Source organism: Hoplias malabaricus, chromosome 3, assembly GCF_029633855.1.
Source record: "Hoplias malabaricus isolate fHopMal1 chromosome 3, fHopMal1.hap1, whole genome shotgun sequence".
NCBI classification, from domain to species: domain Eukaryota; kingdom Metazoa; phylum Chordata; class Actinopteri; order Characiformes; family Erythrinidae; genus Hoplias; species Hoplias malabaricus.
The window spans coordinates 49537267-49560587 of record NC_089802.1 but is presented as its reverse complement, the minus strand read 5'-3'; the positions used below and the strand labels follow the sequence as shown (position 1 = coordinate 49560587).

The following is a 23321-nucleotide window of genomic DNA, read 5'->3' as shown; positions in this document are numbered from 1 at the left end:
GTCAGTGCTTGATTTTATACGGTAGCTGACTCACTGATTAGAAGGTTTATCCAAGTACTTAAGTGTGTGTGTGTGTGTATATATATATATATATATACATATATATATACTTGCAACCCTATCTAGTAACTGTACAAAAATTGATAAATAAATGCATATACAACTAAAATCTATCATTCATATTAATCATTCATTTGTTGACTGTAACCCGAAATCACATCCTGTAGAGGGCGCCAATCCATCATTTATAGGGTTATATCACCTATTTGTTTATTTACAACGTATTCGTTAATTCCTTTCTTTGTTGTTGTGGCAGGTGTCCTCCTCCATAGCTTCTATAGGTTTTACTAAAGCTTTTCATATTTATGCAGGACAGGAGTGTTGTTTAAATGTTGTGTACCGTTATGCGGATCCGCGCTGGCTTCCTGAATGTTCGCTGTGATGGTAGATCATAAAATGGGGCGGGTTTTAATATCCCCTACAGTATACATCACAGCACACACTGCAGGTCCAGGCAAGACAGTACTGCAACACTGGCATATTTTTGAAGAGGTTTTGCAGTATAGTTGAGTATTCTGATTTCTGTTCGTACTCTTCTGTTTTAGCTTTCTTTTCTAAACGATTTGGTTTAAGCTCTTCCCGCCCATACAGCAGGAGACGTGGACAGGTGTGTACTTCCTAAAGTTATATTTAATTCCGAGGATTTACTTTACTGCCTCATCTGACAGATACGGACTGCTCAAAGAAGCGAGAATGGAAGGTCTGGCCAAAAGAGGTAAGTCTATTGGTTATTTAATATGTAGCAGATTCCAGACCTCAGTCGTAGTCGAAGAGACTAAAGTCAACACAGCAGGCAAATGAGTTGCAGGCATTAACAGGAAATGAAACTTAATTTCAGCACCTAGGGGATTGATGACCTGACCTTGAGGTGTGGTAAATTAGATTTTATGCTAGACATTATATAGCATATAGAGTCACATTTTGGATTCTCATGAACACCAAATATATCATTGGACCATCGATAATTTTGTTGTATGTAGTTTATGCATACTCTGGAACCTTAGCCATTTATTTGTGTGTCTATTCATGAGAAATCAAAAAGCTACTTATTGTTCAGGTTTATTCATTATTATGCCAAATTTACCAAGTCTTGTGTTTCAGGCAGTATAAACTGTTGGTCTGTTTATAACCATATGGCTTTTACGTGTTTGTACAAATGAAGAAAAACTGCATACTTACAGACATATTTTGTGTCCCACAGGGTTACCAAAGGAACACGCAATGGCAGATTTTTCCGAGAGTTCCTTGGAACTGGAGCTAAGTTGCCCCATCTGTCTCCATTTGTTTTTGGATCCTGTCACCCTACATTGTGGTCATTCGTTTTGCCTGACCTGCCTGGAAGAGAATCGAATCTCTGAGGGCTGTGGATCTGACGTTCTGCATCACTGCCCAGAGTGCAGAGTTGAGTACAAGGAGGCAGAATTCCAACAGAGGAACCAGAAACTTAGGAACATAGTCAGAAGCTATAAGGACACCATTGAGCAAACAGCCAGAGAGACACCACAAAGAGAGGACGTACAGATGATACATTACAATGATGAACATATTGGTAATAGCCAAGTAAAATATGGATTAAAAAACTCTGAAAAAGAGACTGCCAAGTGTCCCTTATCAGAATCTGCAGGATGTATTTTATCAGAACCCAGTGAAAACAGATTTAGATTAACTCCAGTTATCACAAACCTCCAAGCCAAGATTGCACTTGTAGATGAGCTGCTTGCCAAGGCAAAGGATAGGGAAGCTGCTGTAAAGGCCTCAAATACTGAAATTAGAGCAGAGGTAAAAACATTAATGGACGAAATGAGTGCACTTCTAAATAGCTACAGCACAGCAGGTATGGAGCTACTAGAGGCTGAGTTGAAGCCCAGAGAGGAGGCTGTGGAGAACATTGTAAAAAAGGTCTCAGACTTCCATAAGCAACTAAAAGAGACAGAGCTCCATGTTACCACACTCCTGGAGGAGCAAGATAATGACAAAATTAGTGTAGAGATTCAGAATATTGAGGCCAGTGTTGCCAACCTCATAGCAGAACCTCTGGAAATTGAATTAAGTGATGCAGAAACAAACCCTAACATGTCCAACATGTGTGTAGAAATGGAGTACCATAATTCTCAACTTCGTCTCGAACTTGGAGCTGTCCAACGTCAGTTACGAGCCATTCTCAACCCTTCTGAGGTGACTTTTGACTCAGAGACGCTTCATCCTAACTTGGTCTTATCTGAGGATCACAAAACAGTATCTTTCAGTGTTTCCAAGCAGCCGTATCTGGCTGGACCCAAGAGGTTCACAAGCTTTCTCCAGTCTCTGAGTTCTCAAAGCTTTTCTAAAGGAGAACACTGCTGGTGTTTACAGGCAGAGGGCTGCTCCTGGGTGATTGGTTTGTGCTATGGGGGGTTGACTCGCTCTGGACCTGGAAGTGGTCTTGAGAGCAGCAATGGGTCTTGGTGCCTAATGTGGTGTGATAACTTACTTAGGGCATATGAGGGAGGAAAAGACACTACGCTTATGCGCACCCCATTTCTGCAAAAGCTGGAGATCTGTCTGAGCTTCAATAGCAGCACTGTGGCATTTTATAGCATCAGCAATGTTAGTGGAGCCAAAACACACATATATACCTTCAGGGTGAGCTTCACTGAACCTGTCTATTTAGGCGTAAGAATGATGTCTGGAAAGCCCAAAGCTCAAATAACCTTGTGTGAATAATGTTTAACAGATTGTAAAGTTTGTTATGCAAGATTTCTCTATTGTTACTCTGTACCACTATATAAAAAAATGAAATATAAAAAATTGCTATTGGTTGTACACAGCAAAAAATAACCCACAGTTTGGGCTCTTTACTTGCCAAGCCATTTTTATATAATAAAAGTATGATTATTGTTTATTGGTAATTGTTCATGACAAGACTAATAAAAATATATAATTTTATTATTATCATATTTTTTTTAGAACTGTTTTCTAATTCAGGTGACAGTGGCTCAACAGGTAGTGTCGCTGTCACACAGCTCCTGGAACTTTGGGTTGTGTTTGGGTTGTATTTTTTGAGCCCTGCTCCATATGACTGTTTGTTAGGAGCTTGGTGTGTTTTCCCTGTGTTCACGTAGGTTTCCTCCTACAGTTCAAAAAACATGTTGCTGAGTAAATTGTCCACTAAATGTGTCCATAGGTGTTAAGAGTGTGAGTGTGTGTCACCCTGCTAAGGGCTGGCACCCCCTCCGGCCTGTGTTCTTTCCTTGCCTCCAGTGAATGCAGGTATTCAGTGTCCATTCTCTCAGCTCCACTGATATTACAGGAGCAATTTATAGTCCATCTGTTGTGGTGAATACTTTATCTCCTTTCACCCTGTTCTTTCAGTGCTAAGAAAACCCACAGAATAGGTACAATTTGGGAGGTGAATGATTCTCAGCTCTGCAGTTGCACAGATGTAGTGTTGGATGTTAGTGTGTGCTGTGCTGATGAGTGGATCAGACACATCAGTGCTCCTGGAGGTTTTATATACTCTGTCCACTCACTGTCCATTCTGTTAGACACAACTACCTAGTCAGTCCACCTTGTAGATGTAAAGTGAGAGACAGTAGCTTATCTGTAGCTGCAGTTTGTGTTGGACGTGGTATCAGTGGACAAAGGACGCTGAGAATGTCCACTACCACCCAAATCATATCTGTGCTGTGGGGGTCTTGAGCACTGAAGAATGGGGTGAAAGGTAGTTAATAAAGTATTCAGAGCAACAGATGAACTTCAGAATGTCATTTTTAGCAATAAACATAAATGTGCATTTACTTGTCTTTGTACATTGAAACACAATCTGTGGCATTGAAAACACACAGTAGTGCACTATAGGGGCTTTTGCAAATACACACACTCAGGCAGCCATCTCCAGCAACAGTTGGGAGCTGACCATGTTGTGATAGGATACAGAGTTGTTCCTTCATGTCCCCAACCCCAATTTTCCTGCCAGTCATTGGGATCAAACTGGTGAATTCCCAGTCGCAAGTCTGCTCCCCTAACCATTAGGCCATGACTGTCCTTGCGCACACAACCAGAGGAGTGGGCAGTCAACTATAGGACCCTAGGACTGCAGGGGGTTGCATATCTTGCTAAAGAGCTATTAGGTTGTACATGTTGAGGTTGACAGTTGTGTCATTGCCTGTCCCAATTTATCCAGCTGATAATGTACACCAAACCATGGATATACACCTGTCAGACATAGCATTAAACTGAACTGTGTCATACCCTCATATTGCATTTTATCAGCTCCACCTACCAGATGAACTTTGAAGTCAACAACACTTTTGGCTGAATATTTTTGCTTTGTGGACTATACCAAGTCCAGTCCTGACACAAAGTAATAGTACTGACACAAAGATCAATATCCTGTGACCTAATGAAGAACTAAAGATTAACACAAACAGTACTGTAACACATGAGCAACTTTCTCTGAGTTTATATACAAGATGGACCAAAAAGTTGTTTCTAAACGATTGGACAGGGAGTGGGAAAAAACTCAAGCAAGTGCTGTGTCTGATTCACTCTACTAACACAACACACACTAACATGCCCCCCAACATGTGTCACTGTGTTGAAAATTATCCCCCACACAAGCAATGCTCCAATAATACTCCATTCATTCATTCATTGTCTGTAACCACTTATCCAGTTCATGGTCGTGGTGGGTCCAGAGCCCACCTGGAATCACTGGGCGCAAGGCGGGAACACACCCTGGAGGGGGCGCCAGTCCTTCACAGGGCAACACACATACTCACACATTTACACCTACTGACACTTTTTGAGTCGCAAATCCACCTACCAACGTGTTTTTTTGGACTGTGGGAGGAAACTGGGGCACCCGGAGGAAACCCACGCGGACACAGGGAGAACACACCAACTCCTTACAGACAGTCACCCAGAGTAGGAATCGAACCCACAACCACCAGGTCCCTTGAGCTGTGTGACTGCGACACTTCCTGCTGCACCCTCAATAATACTCCAATATTTTTTTTTTTTCCTCAGAGGGAAAATGCTTCATACAAACCCTTCCTGGGATTCTTTACTTTTCCTGCACATAACTTTACTTTCTTCTATTGTAGGAAATGTAATCTCTTTCTCTATTTTTTATACTGTGCAAACTAAATAAAAAAAATTATAATAAAAATCAAATAAAAAAATTAAAGAGCGAAAAGGGAGATAACAAAATATGCAGAGCAAATGAAATAATCTGTATTTGTGGAACTGCAGAGTGCTCCTGTGGTAAGAAGTAGAATTGACAGTAGGTGCAAGAACACCTAAAAATGTACATCAAATCCTTTCACGGCGCCGTAGTATTTCACTCGCTGCGTTGAGACTTTTATTTTGAAGATGGATTGCTCTTGTTTTCTCCAGTGGGTGTGTGTTCACGTGCCGTGACGCAGGGGGCGGGTGTGTGTGATGATGAAGATGATGATGATGGTAGTGGGGTCAGAGCTGCGGCTGAGCTGTTGTTTGTGTCGGCTGTAAGAATCGGTGCGGAGTGGAGAGCTGATATGGTGCTTGTTTACAGCGCAGTGTTTTTCGAGCAGAGAACATTCCCGCTTCTGATCTGAAGAGCTCCGAGCGAAGGTAACGCGGTGTAAGGGCTGCAGTAAGGCTACTCTCTGTCCGTTAGAGCGCTACAGCCTTTCGGTCAGAATTACGAACTGACACCGCTGACTACTTCAGCGGAAAAAATAACTTACACTACTCATGACCTACACATGAGTACGAGTTTATTTTATTCAGAAATACTCAACGGTACGTTGGGCTATCAAAATCCTAATACTGATGTTAGAGCAGCTTTTGCCTGGCGTTGTTTATGTCAGTTATGTAATAAAACTTTTGCAGATAAAAATATTCTCAGTTGTCTTTTCGCATTTCTTTCGTCGTTTTACACTACTTTAATATTGTTATCTCGGTGTTAGACCAGTGTTGTTTATGTACGAGCAACAGGCGACATATCGCTAACGTTAGCTGCCTATTCGAATCTTCCCGTTCTACCTTAAATGGTGCCGACGTTAGAATGTAACTGCTGCACCGTTTAAGGTGGAACGGGAATTTCGACTTAGAAGTTAGCGAATAGGAAGAAAACATCAACAACTTTTTTACTCTGTGTTACAATTCAGCTTCTACATGGTAAATCAGTGAGCGTTTTACTGACAGACTCAAATCGACAATTTCCTGTTTAGATTCCAGTTATCGCTATATTCAAGAAGTTTGACCACTTAATTCTTACAGGGATATCGCATCAAGAAGTGTGAGTGTTCAGTTCCCAGTTTTACGTGGTTAAATTGCTACATCAGCTTCAATGTGCTTTAGTGCACTTAGTTCTTTTTTGTGAGTTTATTACACCCTGTATGTACAAAAGTTTTTGATAATGAGATTATCTTTAAATAATGATAAGCATGTACACACCGAACTTAATAAAGGAATACAACAGTTTTATCTCTTAAGAGTGGACTATGAGCTGTTAAGCATAATACAGACAGAAACAGTGTTGATAACATGTGATTTCATCAGCTAAGCTTTAAATTTGTTAACAAAACACAACCCACATAATGTTAGAAATAATTTTCTTTGTGAGCCACAAAGAATTAAGTCTGTAAATGGAGCTGCTTTTGTTTTGCATGCAATTTATATTTTTGTATGCAAAGCTAATTCTCTCTCTACCTTGTAAAGTGTTAGCTGGATAACCGTCCTGCCTCACCTGAATGTGCTTTCAAGAATTTCCTGCTAACAGTCGTTTACAGGTTATTGTTTTTTGTCTTTTAGACTGAATGCAGAATGCTGGACTCAGTGACCGCTGTGGTGAGGTTTACACAGTATGGCAATGGCACTGTGTTTCCAACAGTGGCAAACATCTCGGTCATGCCCACTTGGCCATCTGAAGCTAACATTAGCCAGCCGCATAAATGTCTACAGGTCCTGTATGAAGACATTGGAACCTCCAGGTTTTCTAATTTTTTATCTATTTTAGTTGCAGTTACATGTATGTTTTGTTACGTTGGTACAGTGTTACTCACATTGAATTTGAAGGGTTTTTTTTTTTCAAATTTTATAATGGTAACTGTTTTTATGAGATTTTGTTCTGATATTGACTATAAGCAGGATTTGAATGAGCGATGCACATTTTTATCACATTTAATTCAGCAAAAACACTAAGCAAATGTGCTTGCGTTTGTTATTTACAGTGTGAAGCATCACTTCCCCTTTCCTGTACCTGTCAGCAAAAAGTCCTTTGTCAATTTGTTTCTTGTAACTCTGAATTCTTGGGCACTTCTGTTCTGTATAAAGTAGAACTTTCAGTTTTGATTGTGATTTTGGTAAACCTTTATTCATAGGTCATAGTTTTAGGGTGGTTATAAATATCTTGCCTAATTTTCTCGTGGTGTCTGAGTCATAATGATAAATTGACAGAGTGATTTTTTTGACAGAGTACAGTCTCCCAGAGTTCACTTATAATTTCTGGTGGCTACCATAGACCACCCACAGAGGCTGAATATTTACAGAAGTATCTTGCACGTTTCTTGTTACTTAGCAAGTGACAAAGGAAAATTGTTAGCTGATGCGAACAGTGGCATCTGAGCTACAAATTATTAAACTTTTCAGATTCAGATTTTATACATTGTTATACATTATTGCTCTGTTGTGTTTGGCCCAGAATTACTACAGTTGTATGAGCATATAATAAAGCAATGGTTCTGTGTAAATGCAAGTGAATTAAGTGCTCTTTTATTAGGGTGCGCTTTTGGGACTTGCTTTTGCTGATACCCAACGTGGCCTTCCTTGTATTCTTGATGTGGAAGCTGCCGTCGGCCCGTGCCAAAATCCGCCTCACCTCCAGTCCCATCTTTATCACCTTCTATGCCCTAGTGAGTTGCTTCTGCTACATACTAAGCACAAGCAGCCATTGACAAATCCTGTTTGTTTGTTTGTTATTTAAAAAAAATCTGCTAAAAGTAAGTGACTCTTGTTTTTCCTGGTGTAGGTGTTTGTAGTGGCAGCTGTAGGCATCACTCGTGCTATTGTCTCGATGACTGTGAGTGCATCCAGTGCTGCCATCTTAATAGACAAGGTAAATAACCCTCATATGCCCTGAGAAAGCATCCTTTAGGGACATTCAGTTTTCAGTAGCTGTAACTGTACTCACCATTGGGTTTACCTTTTTCAACTTAGTGAATAAAATACAGTCTTTGCAACTTCAAATGAACTCTCGAGATGAGTACATTTCCTTAAAGAATCTGCATATGACCAACAAATCCAAAGAGAAACATTGTTTAATTCATGTTCTAAATTAAACATAAAACACTATATACACACACAAGTGTTCAGCTTGGTGTTAAGAACATTCAGCCTTACCTGAGCACTTTTTTACTATTGTTTTTTTTTCCTTTATGTAATATAGATAATATTTCAAATGTGCAAGCCATTGCATTGCTGAAGCCATCATCCAAACAATTACTGAAGTTCTAAAGAGATTTTTTCATGAATGTTGACTGTCTAACTATGTGAATACCTTTGAGGTTCCCATTTGTTTGAAAGCTTGTTTTATGTGTAATAAGCCCCTGTGCTCTCTGCTCATACTAGGCATTATTGTGTAACATATACATGTTTGGAACAGGCCAAGTGTACAATAAAAATGTTTTTTGCAAACTTTTTTTTCATATTGCCATATATTTTCATCAACCAAGGACTTTACATTTGTGTAGTTAACTTTACTCCTACCTTTTTGACAGGTTTAAGCATGTGACAACAAATATATAATAGTATTTGAGTTCACTATTATTATTATAATATTTTTTGTAAATGAACATAACTGATGCTCTGTCAAGCTGGATCTTCACAAATGTATTACCTTAAGCAGTGTACATTGTAATTAGACTTTGTTCAAACTGTTATCAACAAGCAAGCCAGCAGGATTTGGACACCAGCACGATCTGAAATGATATTCTGTTGTTAAACCAAAGGGGGAAAACCAAAGCTATAATTATCAGTCTCCTGACTGGTCAGGTGATGTTGACATAAAAGTGATAATGTTCATAGAACAGGCCTGTATCATTTGTAAGACTAAGTGCTAATGGAAAAGTGGGAAACTGCTGTCTGTTGGTGGCTTGTGAAGAAACACAACCTTTTCACCCACACTTCTCACTTCTTGCTCCCTGTGAATTAGCACAGGCAGTTTCTAAAACTTTTATACAGCTAAGAGCCTTTTTCATGATGGCTGCTGTTGGGTGAGGCTGTGCTTTAGTGCTGTTTTACATAGTAATAAAAACTGATAAGGGTTGTATATTGCTTACAGGTGCTGTGGGAAATTACTCGCTTCTTCCTGCTAACCATAGAGCTCAGCGTCATCATTTTGGGACTGGCTTTTGGTAAGCAATATTGACTGTTGTTTGTATAGCACTTACTTAATGTGCACTTTCACCCGTTTGAAACATGCACTTAATATTAAGTGGAAATCTTTAATATAAAATTAAGCTGATTAACATTTACATGAACTGTGTAATATGAATTGTGTTTTTCTCCTGTTAGGTAATTTGGAGAGCAAGTCTAGTATCAAACGTGTGTTGGCCATTACTGCAGTGTTGGCACTAGCTTACTCAATTACACAGGTGGGAGTCACAGATCTTATTACAAACTGTAAATAGTAGTTAATAAGATTTAATTGTATTATTTGTCAATGTCTTGTCCTGTGTTTGCTGCAGTCCTGAAGCTTGTAGACATAGTGGGTAACATTTCTTAATTTATGTTGCACCCAATGTTAAACATACTTCAGTACTGTGAACACAGTTTGTACATGTTCTCTCAGTCTGAAGCTGCCATGCAGGAACCTATTGTCGCCATGAGAGCCAAATGTGAGCTTGAGGGGTAATAAAGACCCCCAGTGTTTGTGGGCCTGCATTGTCAGCAGTACTGTTGGGTTGGTGTTTTTGGTCTAGAACTAATCAGCCAGCATTTGTCCACAACCCCACTGTTTGCTTACAAGGCTGAATGAAAGTAAATTGGTGAGGCAAATTGCTATTTAAACCATTGATTTCAGAAAAAGACACTGGGCCAATGAGTGTCTACAAACATTTGGACATATGTTATCAGTATCACACTGACCACATGAATGATTTATTCTTTCCTGTTACAGGGCACACTGGAGATCTTGTACCCAGATCAGCATCTTTCCGCTGATGATTTCAACATCTATGGTCATGGAGGACGACATTTCTGGCTGGCCAGCTCCTGCTTCTTTTTTCTGGTAACTGCACAATTCAGGCACTCTTCGTGTTAAGAATATATATCTTTTTTATTAATATGCAAGATTCTTAATTAGTTTAATTTAAACAAGTCTAACTAATGTATAAGCCCCGCTCCGAGTGACTGTCTGTGAGGAGTTTGCTGTGTTCTCCCCGTGTCTGCGTGGGTTTCCTCCAGGTGCTCTGGTTTTCTCCCATGGTCCAAAAACACACGTTGGTAGGTCAATCGGTGACTCAAAAGTGTCCATGTGTGTGTCCCGCCCTGTGAAGGACTGGCACCCCCTCCAGGGTGTGTTCATGCCTTGTGCCCAGTGATTCCGGGTAGGCTCCGGACCCACCGTGACCCTGAACTGGATAAGCGGTTACAGATATTGAATGAATGAATGAATTATAACTAATGTATGATCATGTAAAGCATAGTTTTCATTCTCATGGTCAAATTAATATCTTATTCAGCCTATGCATTGTGCAGTTACAATTTTAAAAAGTTAATCAGAGTAACCAGTATTTAAGATGTCCTGACACACCGTTTTGCAGTGGCATGTTTGGTAACAGTTTTATGACAAAATCAACATCAGTGACAACAAACTAAATTCATACTTTTGCAGAGAGGAAAATGTTCCAAAAATTAAACACTGTCATAAAAAAATGATATTTCAACAGAGGGATTTGTTTACCATGTGCATGTAAACAAGATTTTAAATGGTCTATCCTTTAGTACATTTTATGTAAACCACTTACCTCTGTCCTTTGAATACAGTAAGAAAGAACTTTTTTGGCTTATGTGTGCAAGTAATCATTGTTATTGTTCTACTGACTGCGTAATGTTTCTGCTGGAAAAAAATGACTTGCTTTTCCCATAGGTCTATTCTCTGATAGTTGTCCTGCCTAAAACCCCAATCCGAGAGAGAATATCATTGCCGTGTAAGTTTAAGAATTATTACTCGTTCCCAGGTGTGATGTTTGAGTGAATGTTGTTAATGTCCAGTGGCTGAAAGCATTTGCTGTAGTTCAACATCTCATTCTTGTTTCTTTCTCTAGCTAAGAGGAGTTTCTATGTGTATGCTGCCATCCTGTCTGTACTGAATATGGTGCAGGGTCTGGGCAGTGCCCTGCTGTGCGCTGATATAATAGAAGGCTTGTGGTAAGACCTTTTGTCTCTCCTTTTCTCTCTATTTCTCTTTGCGGTTTCTATGCAAATATATTATTACTGTTTTCCAGTATTACTGTAACACTTAAAATTTCTTAGAGAATATGTATTAGATACTGTTGACTTTTATTTATTTATTTATTTTTTTTTTTTTGCACAGTTGTGTTGACGTCACTACATTCCTCTACTTCTCCGTCTTTGCTCCTCTCATTTATGTGACATTCCTCAAAGGATTTTTTGGGTATGTAGATATTCACAAAACAATAAAGCTTTCACTATTCTGTATTGTTGTGTAAGCTGTGGAAGGACATTGCATATATGAGTTGTTGAATCCCCTGTACTAACTAATTTCTTTGGAAATATATCAGAACTGCCTCATGTTCAGTATTGATTTCATCAAGGCTCTTAAAGTGGAAACAGTAACTAAGCTTTAAGAACTAAACCAAGATGAGAAATATAAATTGCGGTTAACTCGGGGCAGACAACTTGGCATGAAATGACAACGTATTGATAATTACTGTTGGTTTATATATAATTTAATTGTAGATTGTTTAAAAAAATACCAAACAAACACAAAAAAACTCATCCGGTGCCTGTCTCTCCTCCTTTCTTCTCCCTCACTGCCTCCTTGCTTTAGTTCTGAGCCAAAGATCCTCTTCTCGTATAAATCTCAGATAGATGAACCAGATGAGCCAGACGTGCACCTGCCTCACACTTCCTCCACAGGCCTGGGCAGCAGGAAAGATCTGGAGCACAGTCCCTACTCCAGCACCCAGATCGACACATCCGGGGCCTACCTGGATGATGTAGTCTCTGGCCCTTACGGAACAGGCCACAGCATCAACAGCATTGACAGTGATCGCTGGAGGGCTATCAATGCTTGAGGAAATGAAAGTGGGATTTATGCAGAAGGAAAGATTTTAAAAAAATATGGGCCACAAACTGCTTAGAGATGGGAAGCCTCTCTATTTTTCATATATGGAACCGCATTCCCTTTGAAAGTATTGAACTTTGGATTTGAGCTCAATTCATCACAGCCTTGTGTAACAGTTCGTTTGTTATTACTTAGGTTCTGGAGTCATTTAGTGCGCTCATGAAGTGTTTTCTTTTTAAATACCCAATGTAACTGTACAACAAATGTGTTAGAAGACCTGGGCAGTTATTTGGTGCTGCGTTACACACAGTACCCACAGCATTAGCTGAGGTATTATATTAGGGGTGATGGATTAGACATGGCTTGGTTATAAAGGAGCTCAGGCTGAATTTGCTGATTCCAGAAAGGCTGATTTTAAGCTGCAGAACGGGTATTACAGAGAGTCTCACTGTGCTGAGTTTCTCTTTTTTTATTGACTTTTGCTGGAAAGAAGCAAGGCTAGATATCTTGTGCTGACCTGAGCCTTAGTCTGGACCCACTGCATCGGTGTTCCCTTTTGTTTTTATTTATTTTGTGATTATGCTATATTTTAGCCTGTCGTAACAATCTGCCTTCAGCATTCCTTTTGGTGAAGAGAGAACAAACACTGTGAGGGACATTCAACAGCACTGGCAAAATGAGAAGTTTAGGAAATTGACTGAAATGAGCAAATGCTGAAACAGTCTTTGTGTGAAACTAGCCGTCATCATGCAGCTTTTTCTTAGAAAAATTTCCTATGCCATTTCTACTCCATACAAAAGACAGGTGTGTTACTGACCAAAAACCTGTATATAATAGTTATCTATATATTGTGAGTATGAGTTTTCAAACCTTGACAGTGTACCTTGTGATTTTTTGTATTTAAAAGTGGAATAATGCATCAAAATCATTGTTAAACTCTAACTAAATGCCCAGGATCATCTATGTAAATCTATGATTTTTATCTCTTAATATGGATGCTTATAATTATTTATGGGTGATAGCAATATCTCTTTTGTGTTTTTAGCCTAATAGCAGTGCATATAGCAGGTATTGCAGCTAACCGGTTGCCACAGAGCTCCTGCGCTTAATTTGCTGTGCTGTAATTATGCCTTAGAGGATCCTGGCCTGCTTTCCATGAAAGTGTTGAAGCTAGCATAGCACACTCAGCATTACTTTGGGCACTCACGCTTAAGACACTTTAGACGGTCTTAAAACAGCAATGCTTATGGACAGCAGGCCCTGCTCGGCAGTTGTTAAAATGCCTTCTTTTATTAAAGTATGACTTTCCCTTAATATAAAAGGTAGGTCAGAGTAGTAAAAGACCACATCTGTTAAAACAGGATTGTCTATATGAACTATGACTGTTATCTTAGTATGTAAATGAAAGATTTATTTTTCCACAAACGTGTATTGTCATGTTAGATCTTATTGTCACTGTTGCTGTAACCCGTTGGTTGTCTCAGTGCATGTTGCACCTCTTCAGTATTCCTCACCCAAAAACTTGGCCAAATGGTGTCTTTGGACATGTTGCTGAAGTTGAAGTATTTGTGAATATGTGATGACACTGCGTCAAAACTGCTCAGTGAAGAAACATTTAACAGGATGTGGATGACTATGAATGATACTGATAATAATGATGATGCAACCCCCCCCCCCCTCTTCCCCTCCCCCTCCTGCCGGATTAAAGAAGGATCACTCAATAAGTTCTCAGTCTGAGTTCTTTTCACGGCAGGTCATAGTTTTTCATCAGTTATAGCCCCCTGCTGGGGAACAGTGACACTGCATGAAGTCTCAGAAAATCCCCTTTACCACGTGCTGATGACTAATAACACGCATTTAATTTTGGATCTTGTCTTCTGCTGGTTTTTGTTTCACTATAAACAAATATGTTTTTGTTGTTCTTCTTCTTGAAGAGTGGCGGTTTCTAGCGAAGACCTGCTGTTGAATACATTTCCCATGTAGCACTCTGAGCGTCATGTGACGCCGGATAAAGATGCCATTGGTTTTTTTCCCTGTTTTATCCGCCTATGCGGATCGAGAATACTGTTTCGTCTTAGCACATTGACCCCTAAAGTCCCTGAGAAGCTAACGTTAGTCCTGTCATTAAAAAGTGTTTTTATCTCGTGGAGGAAATGGGAGGAAGAGAGAGCACGCCGAGAAAAGTGTCCTATGGCCTGGACCCGGAGGAGAATGTCACCGTTCTGCAGGGCGTCAAGGTGAGAACGGAGCGACGAGGACGTTAACGCTGTGCTGCGTTCAACTTCATGACATTTACCGTTACTGCTCATTCTGTCCGCAGTGTCTGTATTAACTCATAGCTGTCAACAAGGCTAGCTTCTCTTCAATCTCTGAATGCCATTACTGAGTGTTTACCTCGGCGTGCACTGAGGCAAAGGGTCTTTACACTATTTCAGACAAGGACGGAATAAACTTTTAACTCATCAACAGCTGTCCTCTACGCTGCAGCAAAGAAAAAAAATGAAACGGTCACAATTGAACATTTCGTTGACTGTAAACATTCTTGCAGTAGAAAAATCTGTGCCACATTTGGCTTTCTGTAGTTATCTGAAAAAAGTAGGCTCCATGATTATAATGAGATAGGACTGCAATAACAATATAAACCAAAATGTAGAGCTTAAAATAAGGCAAATCTCAAATGGCTCATTCATGTTACTCCCTATATAAAGGTCATTAAATTACACCAAACCCTACACCAGATTTGAGACAGAAGCCTCATAGAGGAATCGTTTGACATTGAGACTTCTGTAGTAATGGGAGCCATTCATTTTCAGATAGGGATTTCCAAGACACAGGTCCAGTTTATACGTTTCTGGACAGTTAAAAAACAATCCAGTCACTTTTTAAGGACTAAACAAAATAACTGGAAATACCTACCTGTGTAATTCCTCTGATCATTCTGCCTAATGCTCAAGACTCACCCTACAGTAAAACACGGAGGGAGAAGGCTTTCTGAAAAGAAGAGTCTGGTTTACTTCAGAGGGCTAACCAGATTAGACATGGGTGTAAGCTATTGGGTGTTTTCTTACATGTGAACAAGACATGAGGTAGGTTGATTGTGTTGGAGAGCAAGGCATTGTTCATTCTTTAGAGGAGTGGTTTAGGAAGGAGTGCTACTTCCCTGATAGCAAGGAGAGAACGGACCACTGAGGGCAAAGTTGGAGGTCCACTGATGTTTTGCACAATGTTTTCTGAATGGACCACCGGTGATTAAACAGAATTTTAAACAAAGTGCTACATTTGAGCTCTTTTCCCTTCACAGTCCAATTTACACATTTTTCATTCATTACGTTCATCTGTTACTCTTTATAAATAAGATTAGTTAATTATTTTTAATCCAGCACAGTGTCAACATTTTCAGCATAATCATTTTATATCAGGCTTATACTCATTATTATATCTTTCATAGTTGTTGGTAATATTTGTATTAGTTTGTTTTCCAGAATAAAAGTCTCTGTGAATTTAAACTCTGTTTGAGGAGATTAAAAATGATATATATCCTGTACAGGGCAGTAATCTGAGTGGTCCGATGGTGGACCAGCAGTGGTCTACAGTCAGTGGTGTGCCCCCCTTTTTATGCCAGTGGACTGATATATGCTTGCTGTCTGGGTTGTGGGGGTGTCTGACTTTTTCTTTGGATTGTTAAACAGTCTTTCTTGATCCTAAAATGTCATCACAAAATTATTGAATGCCATGTCTGAGGATTTCCACATTGAAACTTTCTGAAACTGTCTCGTGAATTAAAACAGCCAGGGTTTCGTATATCACACACCTATGCAACAAGTCTTCTCAACTTGCAAATTGGAGATAGAGGTGATTTTCCTCACATCACAGAAACAGTTCTAGGTGGTCAGTTGTTGCATCTTATATTTAGCAATTCACGGATATCATAGATTGGGTATATTAAAAAAACTTGGTCAGGGTTTAAATTCTGTATTTAACTCTTATTTCAAAAGAGAAAGTTTTTTTGAGAAAGTTTCTGAATAATATCAACACTTTTAAAACCATTTTAGCTCCTTTTCATTTAACTCTCCCTCCTCTTATCTCACAGCACCTCTCATTGCCACCCATATCGTATGGAGTCAGACTGTAGACTGAACCAACCCACTGTTTGTAATCGTAATGAAAACATTCATGGGTATCTTGGCAGGCTTTACTTGGTCTTAAAGCAAAGACACTGACCACTACATGACCCCAATGTGTGTGCCAGAGTTTTATTGAACTACATTCTGCAAAATCATATCTCTAAAAACAACGATTTATATTTACATTAAACTCTTTTGTGTACAATTATAAACCTCTGTGTTTATTATTTTTTAAACAAAAATCTGCATGTCATTCATGTCCTTTCAGAAAGAACAATAACAACATATAATGTCAAGCAAAAATAAATAAATAAAAATAATAAAACGTATCTCCATTTTCTTGATGAATGAACCAATTGGAATGCTTCAAAATTAGTTTGATTAAATTTTTTTTTACGTTCACTTCCATTGAAAGATAAGAATGTTTTTCCATTCTCATGTAATGATAGTATTTTGAGAGACATATTTTTAATTGGACAGCAACAATATGTAAAACGTTGCTGGATCACTGTTTAAAAAAAGCCATAATTTACACTTTTCCACTATAGCTATTTGCATTTAGTTTCCAATGTTTTAGAAGCCTGCTTTTTATGTAATTATGTACTGTGTACAAAATACACAATCCAACACATATGTGGAATGTGTGATATGATTTTTGTAACTGAATTAAAAGACTTAAAGAAAACTACAATTGTTTTTACTGAACAACTTGGTTTTATTCTGCAAATATAAGCAAATGTGGAATGTTGTGACAGAGGCAAAATATATAAAGTATTCACAATACATTGGAATAATAAAACATTCCATAATAAGCAGGTGAACTGGTAACATGCAAGGGTTTCCTGATTGGGTTCATTAGGAGCTTCCACAAGGAAGGTGTGTTTTGACTCATGACCATTTTGGGCCAGTAGTTGTAAGAGAATTGTCAAACAGTCCAAAAAGAACATTTATCAGTGCAAGAGTACTAATGTAGGTCTTTCACAATCTAATGTACATACTTTACTGAAGCCAGAGAATTACAAGGCAAAAATTACATTTTAACAATAAATGTCGTAATTTCAATAGTCAAAAAATATAATTAAAATAAAATGTGTTGTAACACAGCGGTAAACTTTTTGTAGTATGTTGCAGGCATAAAATTATTTATTTGTTTTTATTTAACAAATAGAATTGAGTTCGTCAATGAAAACACTGCACATTTTTTTTATCTGTTAAATAAAGGTTTTTAATGCATTTTTAGGAAGTGTCCCACATTTCTAAAAGTGAGGACTTATTATTTTAAACTATACAGCTAACCTTTATTCCATCCACAGAATGGCCACATATAGGCCTGCATAGGAGACTGCAATACTAAAAACATCTATAAATATTGAGGACTGGATAGAATGGGTTGTACAACATGCCTACATGGTAAAATAAATAAAATACCATAACAGTTGTAGATCTATACTTAGTAACTCAAAATGCCCTATAGGCAAATGTTTATTTGTTTGAGCACAAGATCCGAATCTCTAGCAGTATAGCTGGTATTATGAAATAGTTTTTGAATGTTTAAGCAGTGATTTGATTGTGTCTGTGTGTTGTCAGTTATCAGAGGATGTTCTCCAGAGAATGCGGGAGTCAAGTAATTCTAAAGAAAATTCGCCACCCCACCAGCCAGAGAACCAGAAGCCTGATCCAGGTATCATCATCTGTCCACAAACCTACTATCATTCTGCCCACATGTTTTTTCATATTTTTTGTTTTTCAATATTCAATAAACATTTTTCATTATGTTAAATCTGAGCAAAATTTAGCAGTACACCAACAGATGTTTAAATATAATTATTACTCATTTGAATTTAGTGTTTTTAGTTATAAATACAAAAATGAATAGGAATCATCTTAATATTCAAAACAATTATACAAAATTATCTACAAAATAAAGATATAATGAACAGTCATTTTCCCAATTAACTTAGTAATTATTTCAGATAACAATATTAACATTCTAACTAATTAAATTACAGCAAAACTTCACAGTATCAAAACTGTAAAATACAAGCCTTTCTTATGAAAGAAAAATCCAGCACAGATATTTAGATGTTTATCAGCTGGTGTGAGATGCAGTAATTCTGCCTGTATATTCTATTGTAATTGAGCTTTTAAGGACAAAACCCACTAGAAACATTTGAATGAGTCTTTTATAGCACTCATACAATATAACCTCAGTATGAGTCTTTTGAGTATTTTATGTGTTTTCCTGTGTGGAGAATGAAACAGTAGTCTGCTGCAAGCCGTCCATGACACACTGTTTTTGGTTTGACCTTGTTTTAAACCAAACTTTTCGGGACAGTCCTTATTTTTATAATTTATGGAAACTTTGCGTAATCCCACTATGTGTGTGTAATTTATATGAATCAATATAATTGCAATTCTAATGTTCGGTCCCTAATGTAAAGCCGTATTACAAAATGAAAATGATACAATTCATTTAATGAGTTTAATGATACAATTCATTTAATATTTTAAAGGCCCTTCCAGACCTTCTCCAGCAGCGATGCAGGAAGAATTACGGAAACGGTCAGTGCCCACCTACACTAACACTATATTGAGTGCATTTTCTGCAGTGGTGTGGTGGGGTGTAGTCTAGTCCAGACATTGAGCGTGTCCAGGCTTTTGTGAGGGTCAAATAAAGTGTTCTGTAGTCTATAGTGTTTGGTGAGTCACTCCTACAAGTCTGAGCAGTCTAGGGAAAGAATTATGATGGTCCATGGTAGTTTGATATAATCTACTACCCCAGCCTCCCCTCAAAGCTTGGTTGGTTGCACACTGCAATGTGCGGTTTTTCAGAGTGTTTGGAAAAGAACTCTATCTTCTCTAGCTTTAGGGGAGAGCAGAAACTGCCATAATTCACTTCCAAGACAATACTGCCAGTTTCTTGTGACTCCCGACTTTGGAGCTAAGAGAAAGCCATGGTTGATATTAAAGGATATGGATATACAGTCAAATTCAAAAGCATTAGGACAGTGACACAGTTTCTGAGCTGTGACACAGTATACCACTGTAAAGGGTTTGAAATCAAGAACATGTTTCAATTGAAAGTCTGTGTTAAAAAGTGTGTTTTAAAGGAAGTATACGTTATCCTATAGGTGGTCTGGTTACAAAATATTAGATGTACAATAAACCATGGTAATATGTACATATGAAAGAAGCCTGTAACAACAAACAAGGGAAACACTACTGATCTGTTTCACCACCTCAAGCAGAAGCATGCAGTTGAGAACAAAGAAAATAAGAAATGCTGTTAGAGTTCGACAACCAATGAGCTTTAACCCAAGCAGACACACTACACTGACTAATAACATCTATTTTGTCATTTGTTTGTTGTTTTCTGTGAAAACTGTGAAAACATTTACGGTTTTACGGTTTATAAGCTACATTTTCTGTACACACTAAATATACTGTACTTTGGTTGTGTGGTAGATTGCTGCATTATTTATTTTATACAAAAGCAGAATCTTAGGCGGCAAGGTGGCACACAGTCCATGCAGTCACACAGCTCCAGGGACCTGGAGGTTGTGGGTTCAAGACCCACTCCAGGTGACTGTCTGTGAGGAGTTTGGTGTGTTCTCCCTGTGTCTACGTGGGTTTACTCTGGGTGCTCCGGTTTCCTCTCATGGTCCAGAAACACACATTGGTAGGTGGATTGGCAAAAAAAAAAGTCACACCAAAGGTGTGAGTGAATGTGTGAGTGTGTGTGTGTCACTCTGTGAAGGACTGGCACCCCTCCAGTGTGTTTCCCGCCTTGCGCCCAGCGATTCTGGTTAGGCTCTGGGTAGGCTCGTGACCCTGAATTGGATAAGCGCTTACAGATAATGAATGAATGAATGAATGAATGAATGAATGAATGAAAAGCAGAATCTTGGTAAGTTACTGTTAATTACATAATAAGTAAACGTTCAGAGATTTTTATTGCTAATTTTGAATGTTTGAAACAGTTACATCTGTGGTAAAATAACCCTTTTATAGAAATAAATCAATTTAATCTATTAAATATCACTGTGTGATGGGAAGGGACCTAGCAGGTAGATTGAATTGGCAGTGACTAAAACATTTTTTTAATACACTTGGAATCATACTGGTATTGTTAACTAAAGTGTTAGTGCCATGGTTACTTTGTCAGTTTTAGCTCTCATTACTGATGTGTTTCAATGACACTTTACACATATTCAGCACTCTGACTTTACATTGTAGGGTCAAGTGTAGACACCTGCTCATCCAGCAGTTGTTCCAAAATCAAAGGTATTCATAGGCAGTGCCTCCTGTGCAGCAGTGTCTACTGCTCAGAGAAGGTAGTAGACATTAAAACATAGCTGTGAATTTTTCATTGTGTTTGTTCCCCAGATCATTGTTCTAGTCAGCTGCAATGATTTCAAATACAGATGCTGGATGATTAGTTCTGGATCCAAATAGCACTGGACAGTGCTCCATCACTACTGAGAACATTTTTGACATGTAGTGTCTTTCAAAGTAATTCTTCATTGTTTTGTTAACTGCCAATATAAAACATAGCAGGCTGAACAGTTCTTCCCTGGTTATAACACAGCGTAAAAGCGATTGTTCACTAATGCTTCAGCCTCCATTCACTTCTGTTGACACAATGCACCTAAGATGAAAGCAACCTGGCACTTTGTGTTAAACCAGCCAGTGGCTGACTTTCAGTGGATGACCCAGATAGTCAAGTGGGCCAGAAGATGGTAGAATAACGTCTGTAGAATTCAAGCCAAGGTGATTTACATAAACATTACTGATACAAATGCTGGATCATTTAAGGGCTGGAAATGTCAAAGATCCATTACAAATGACAAAAAAATATCCTCATTAAACCTTTTGCCTTTCCATATTTTTAAAGGTTTCAACAAGAAAAATAACTTCTTTTTTGAGGAAAAATAAAAGTTCAGAGTAGTGCACTTGTAAAGATGTTCAAGTTGTGTGGGTTTTTATCCTATATCGGATATTTGTTTTAATTCCATCCATGTTCTCCTCATTGCTGAAATTGTAGGGCGTTATACATGGTTTGGCAGAAAAAAAGCGGGATGGGAAGGGGGTGAAGCAACAGCACATTCTCCTGCCTTAACACCCACAGCAGAAGTGAACTTGAGCAAAGCACCTAACCCATAGTTACTTCTTTGGTTGTGGTGGTGGGGGGTGTAGCTGCCCACCACATTATATGTATGTTTACTGCCCCTAGACACGTGTGTGTGTTTGTGTGTGTGTGTGTGTTTTACTGGTTAAATACCATACGTACATATTTCCCTGTGATGCTTTGCAATGATAAAAAGCGTGTAATGCACATTTGAAATCATATGTCAGATGTGAATATACGAGAATCTAAAAGTAGTCTGTTGTAATCAAACAACACAAACACTTGTGTGGTTGTCTGTAGTTCTCTGTATTGTGTCATTTTTTAAGCTATTGTTAATGTGTACAGGAGATGCAGGGGGTCCGTGCTTGTCATAAGTGGCCTCTTGCGCTGTGGTCTGGTGGTGATTGTTGCAGTGCATGTACTGCTTTGTGTGTCGCAGGTTCGAGCGAGAGCAGACTCTGTTGAAGGAAGAATTGGCGCGGATCGCCCGCAGAGAGAGAGAGGCAGGGGAAAATCATTTGAACCCTGCTGTGCTCAGAGAGAGAGCCAGGACCAGAGAGGAGCTGGAGAAAGCACAGAACCTGGTGAGAGACACACAAGAGTCAACACACACTCCCAATGACTTTCTCTGAAGCAAACAAAATACACGTAAAAACATTCTCCAGCCTTTTGTCTTTTTTTTTTGTGTTGGTTTCTTGCCGTCACCTAGAATTGATTTGCTCCATGTCGTTCCTGTCTGCCTGGTGTTAAGTGAGTCTAATGATTATCGAGTGCAGGACTCTTCTTCCTTCCTTTCGCTTGTCTGTAATGGTGCAGGATTGTAATGAGGCTATTCAGTGTAGCTGATTATATTAGCTTTCTCATCCACAGACAGAGACGTCGATACTAGTTAATGTTCGCTTTCATACCAGAGCATGGTTTATTATCTACAGGCTACATTTCGCCTTCCATGACAAGCTGCAAATGAGAAACTTTGGGACGCACGCATGGAGCAAATGAGGTGTTTGATTACGTGCTCACTGCCTGATCAGATCACCATTGGTGTCTTGAGTTTTTCTGTCACCACAGCCAGGCTAGGGTGTGTCTGAGTCATTCGAATCACCACTAGATGGCAGCAATAGCATTTGTTTGTCAGTCTTTGCACTTCCACGTGTTGGAATGTAAGGAGTGCCTCAATTTAGACAAAATACAATAATATTTCATTCTCTGACTCTCATTTCTGTCCTTTTTTTTTACCAGTCACAGATGCCCTCTCATTTTTATTCCCCTCTTTAATCTGTCCATCCTTTTGTCAGGCTTCTGTTTCTCCCTGAAAAAAAAAGTTTTCTATGAGATATTGCTCTTTGTCTTCATCCATCATGTGAAGTTAACTCGAAAGCTCTTGCTTTTAAACATATTCATCCAGTGAAACCCTGAACTATTTTGACAGTAGCTGGCTCAATTTGGTAAGAATAAGATGAGGTCTAAATGATAAAAAATATAGGGGCCAACAATAGGAGGAAAAATATTAAGTTCAGGAAAAGGAAGCTGAAGGAAGAAGGGTTTTGGAGAGGGGGAGTGAGAGAGAGAGGGAAAGAGAGAGTGAGGGAATGGTGTTGATGAGATTTAAATGCATGCAGAGAGAAGGTTTTTGCCATGCTCACTGTAGCGTCGCTTGTTAGCTGTGAGCCGGAGAGAGAGAGGGAGAGAGCGATCGCTCGAGGCGAGAGACAGAGAATGGAGAACGTGCTGCCTG

The 23321-nt window shown here is 38.9% G+C and overlaps 3 protein-coding genes across 3 annotated transcripts in view; all 3 read left to right on the top strand.

The window, feature by feature from the left end:
• Positions 1–373: 373 nt before the first annotated feature.
• On the top strand, positions 374–2942 carry trim107 (tripartite motif containing 107). Its single transcript, XM_066666207.1, has 3 exons — positions 374–508; positions 729–775; positions 1262–2942. Exons 2-3 carry the CDS (start codon positions 754–756, stop codon positions 2761–2763), a joined length of 1524 nt encoding a protein of 507 aa, XP_066522304.1. The 5' UTR covers positions 374–508; positions 729–753; the 3' UTR covers positions 2764–2942.
• Positions 2943–5473: 2531 nt separating this feature from the next.
• tpra1 (transmembrane protein, adipocyte asscociated 1) lies at positions 5474–14043 on the top strand. The gene is made up of 11 exons (XM_066666444.1): positions 5474–5652; positions 6838–7016; positions 7805–7937; positions 8054–8140; positions 9365–9437; positions 9598–9677; positions 10202–10312; positions 11174–11234; positions 11352–11454; positions 11621–11701; positions 12098–14043. Exons 2-11 carry the CDS (start codon positions 6850–6852, stop codon positions 12342–12344), a joined length of 1143 nt encoding a protein of 380 aa, XP_066522541.1. The 5' UTR covers positions 5474–5652; positions 6838–6849; the 3' UTR covers positions 12345–14043.
• Positions 14044–14359: 316 nt separating this feature from the next.
• The window catches only part of chchd6b (coiled-coil-helix-coiled-coil-helix domain containing 6b), a 36026-nt gene continuing 27064 nt past the window's right edge, over positions 14360–23321 (top strand). The window contains exons 1-4 of the mRNA XM_066665596.1: positions 14360–14571; positions 18046–18139; positions 18972–19020; positions 22026–22170. Coding sequence (XP_066521693.1) covers positions 14488–14571; positions 18046–18139; positions 18972–19020; positions 22026–22170 — 372 coding nt within the window. The 5' untranslated portion in view covers positions 14360–14487. The remainder of the gene's footprint in view (positions 14572–18045; positions 18140–18971; positions 19021–22025; positions 22171–23321) is intronic.

Excerpts from the sequence above, each read along its gene's own strand:
- trim107 (XM_066666207.1), top strand. The coding sequence starts at position 754 with ATGGAAGGTCTGGCCAAAAGAG. Across the intron at positions 776-1,261 it reads GGAAGGTCTGGCCAAAAGAG|GGTTACCAAAGGAACACGCA; the intron begins GTAAGTCTATTG and ends TGTGTCCCACAG.
- tpra1 (XM_066666444.1), top strand. The coding sequence starts at position 6,850 with ATGCTGGACTCAGTGACCGCTGTGGTGAGGTTTACACAGTATGGCAAT. Across the intron at positions 9,678-10,201 it reads TAGCTTACTCAATTACACAG|GGCACACTGGAGATCTTGTA; the intron begins GTGGGAGTCACA and ends TTCCTGTTACAG. Across the intron at positions 11,702-12,097 it reads TTCCTCAAAGGATTTTTTGG|TTCTGAGCCAAAGATCCTCT; the intron begins GTATGTAGATAT and ends TCCTTGCTTTAG.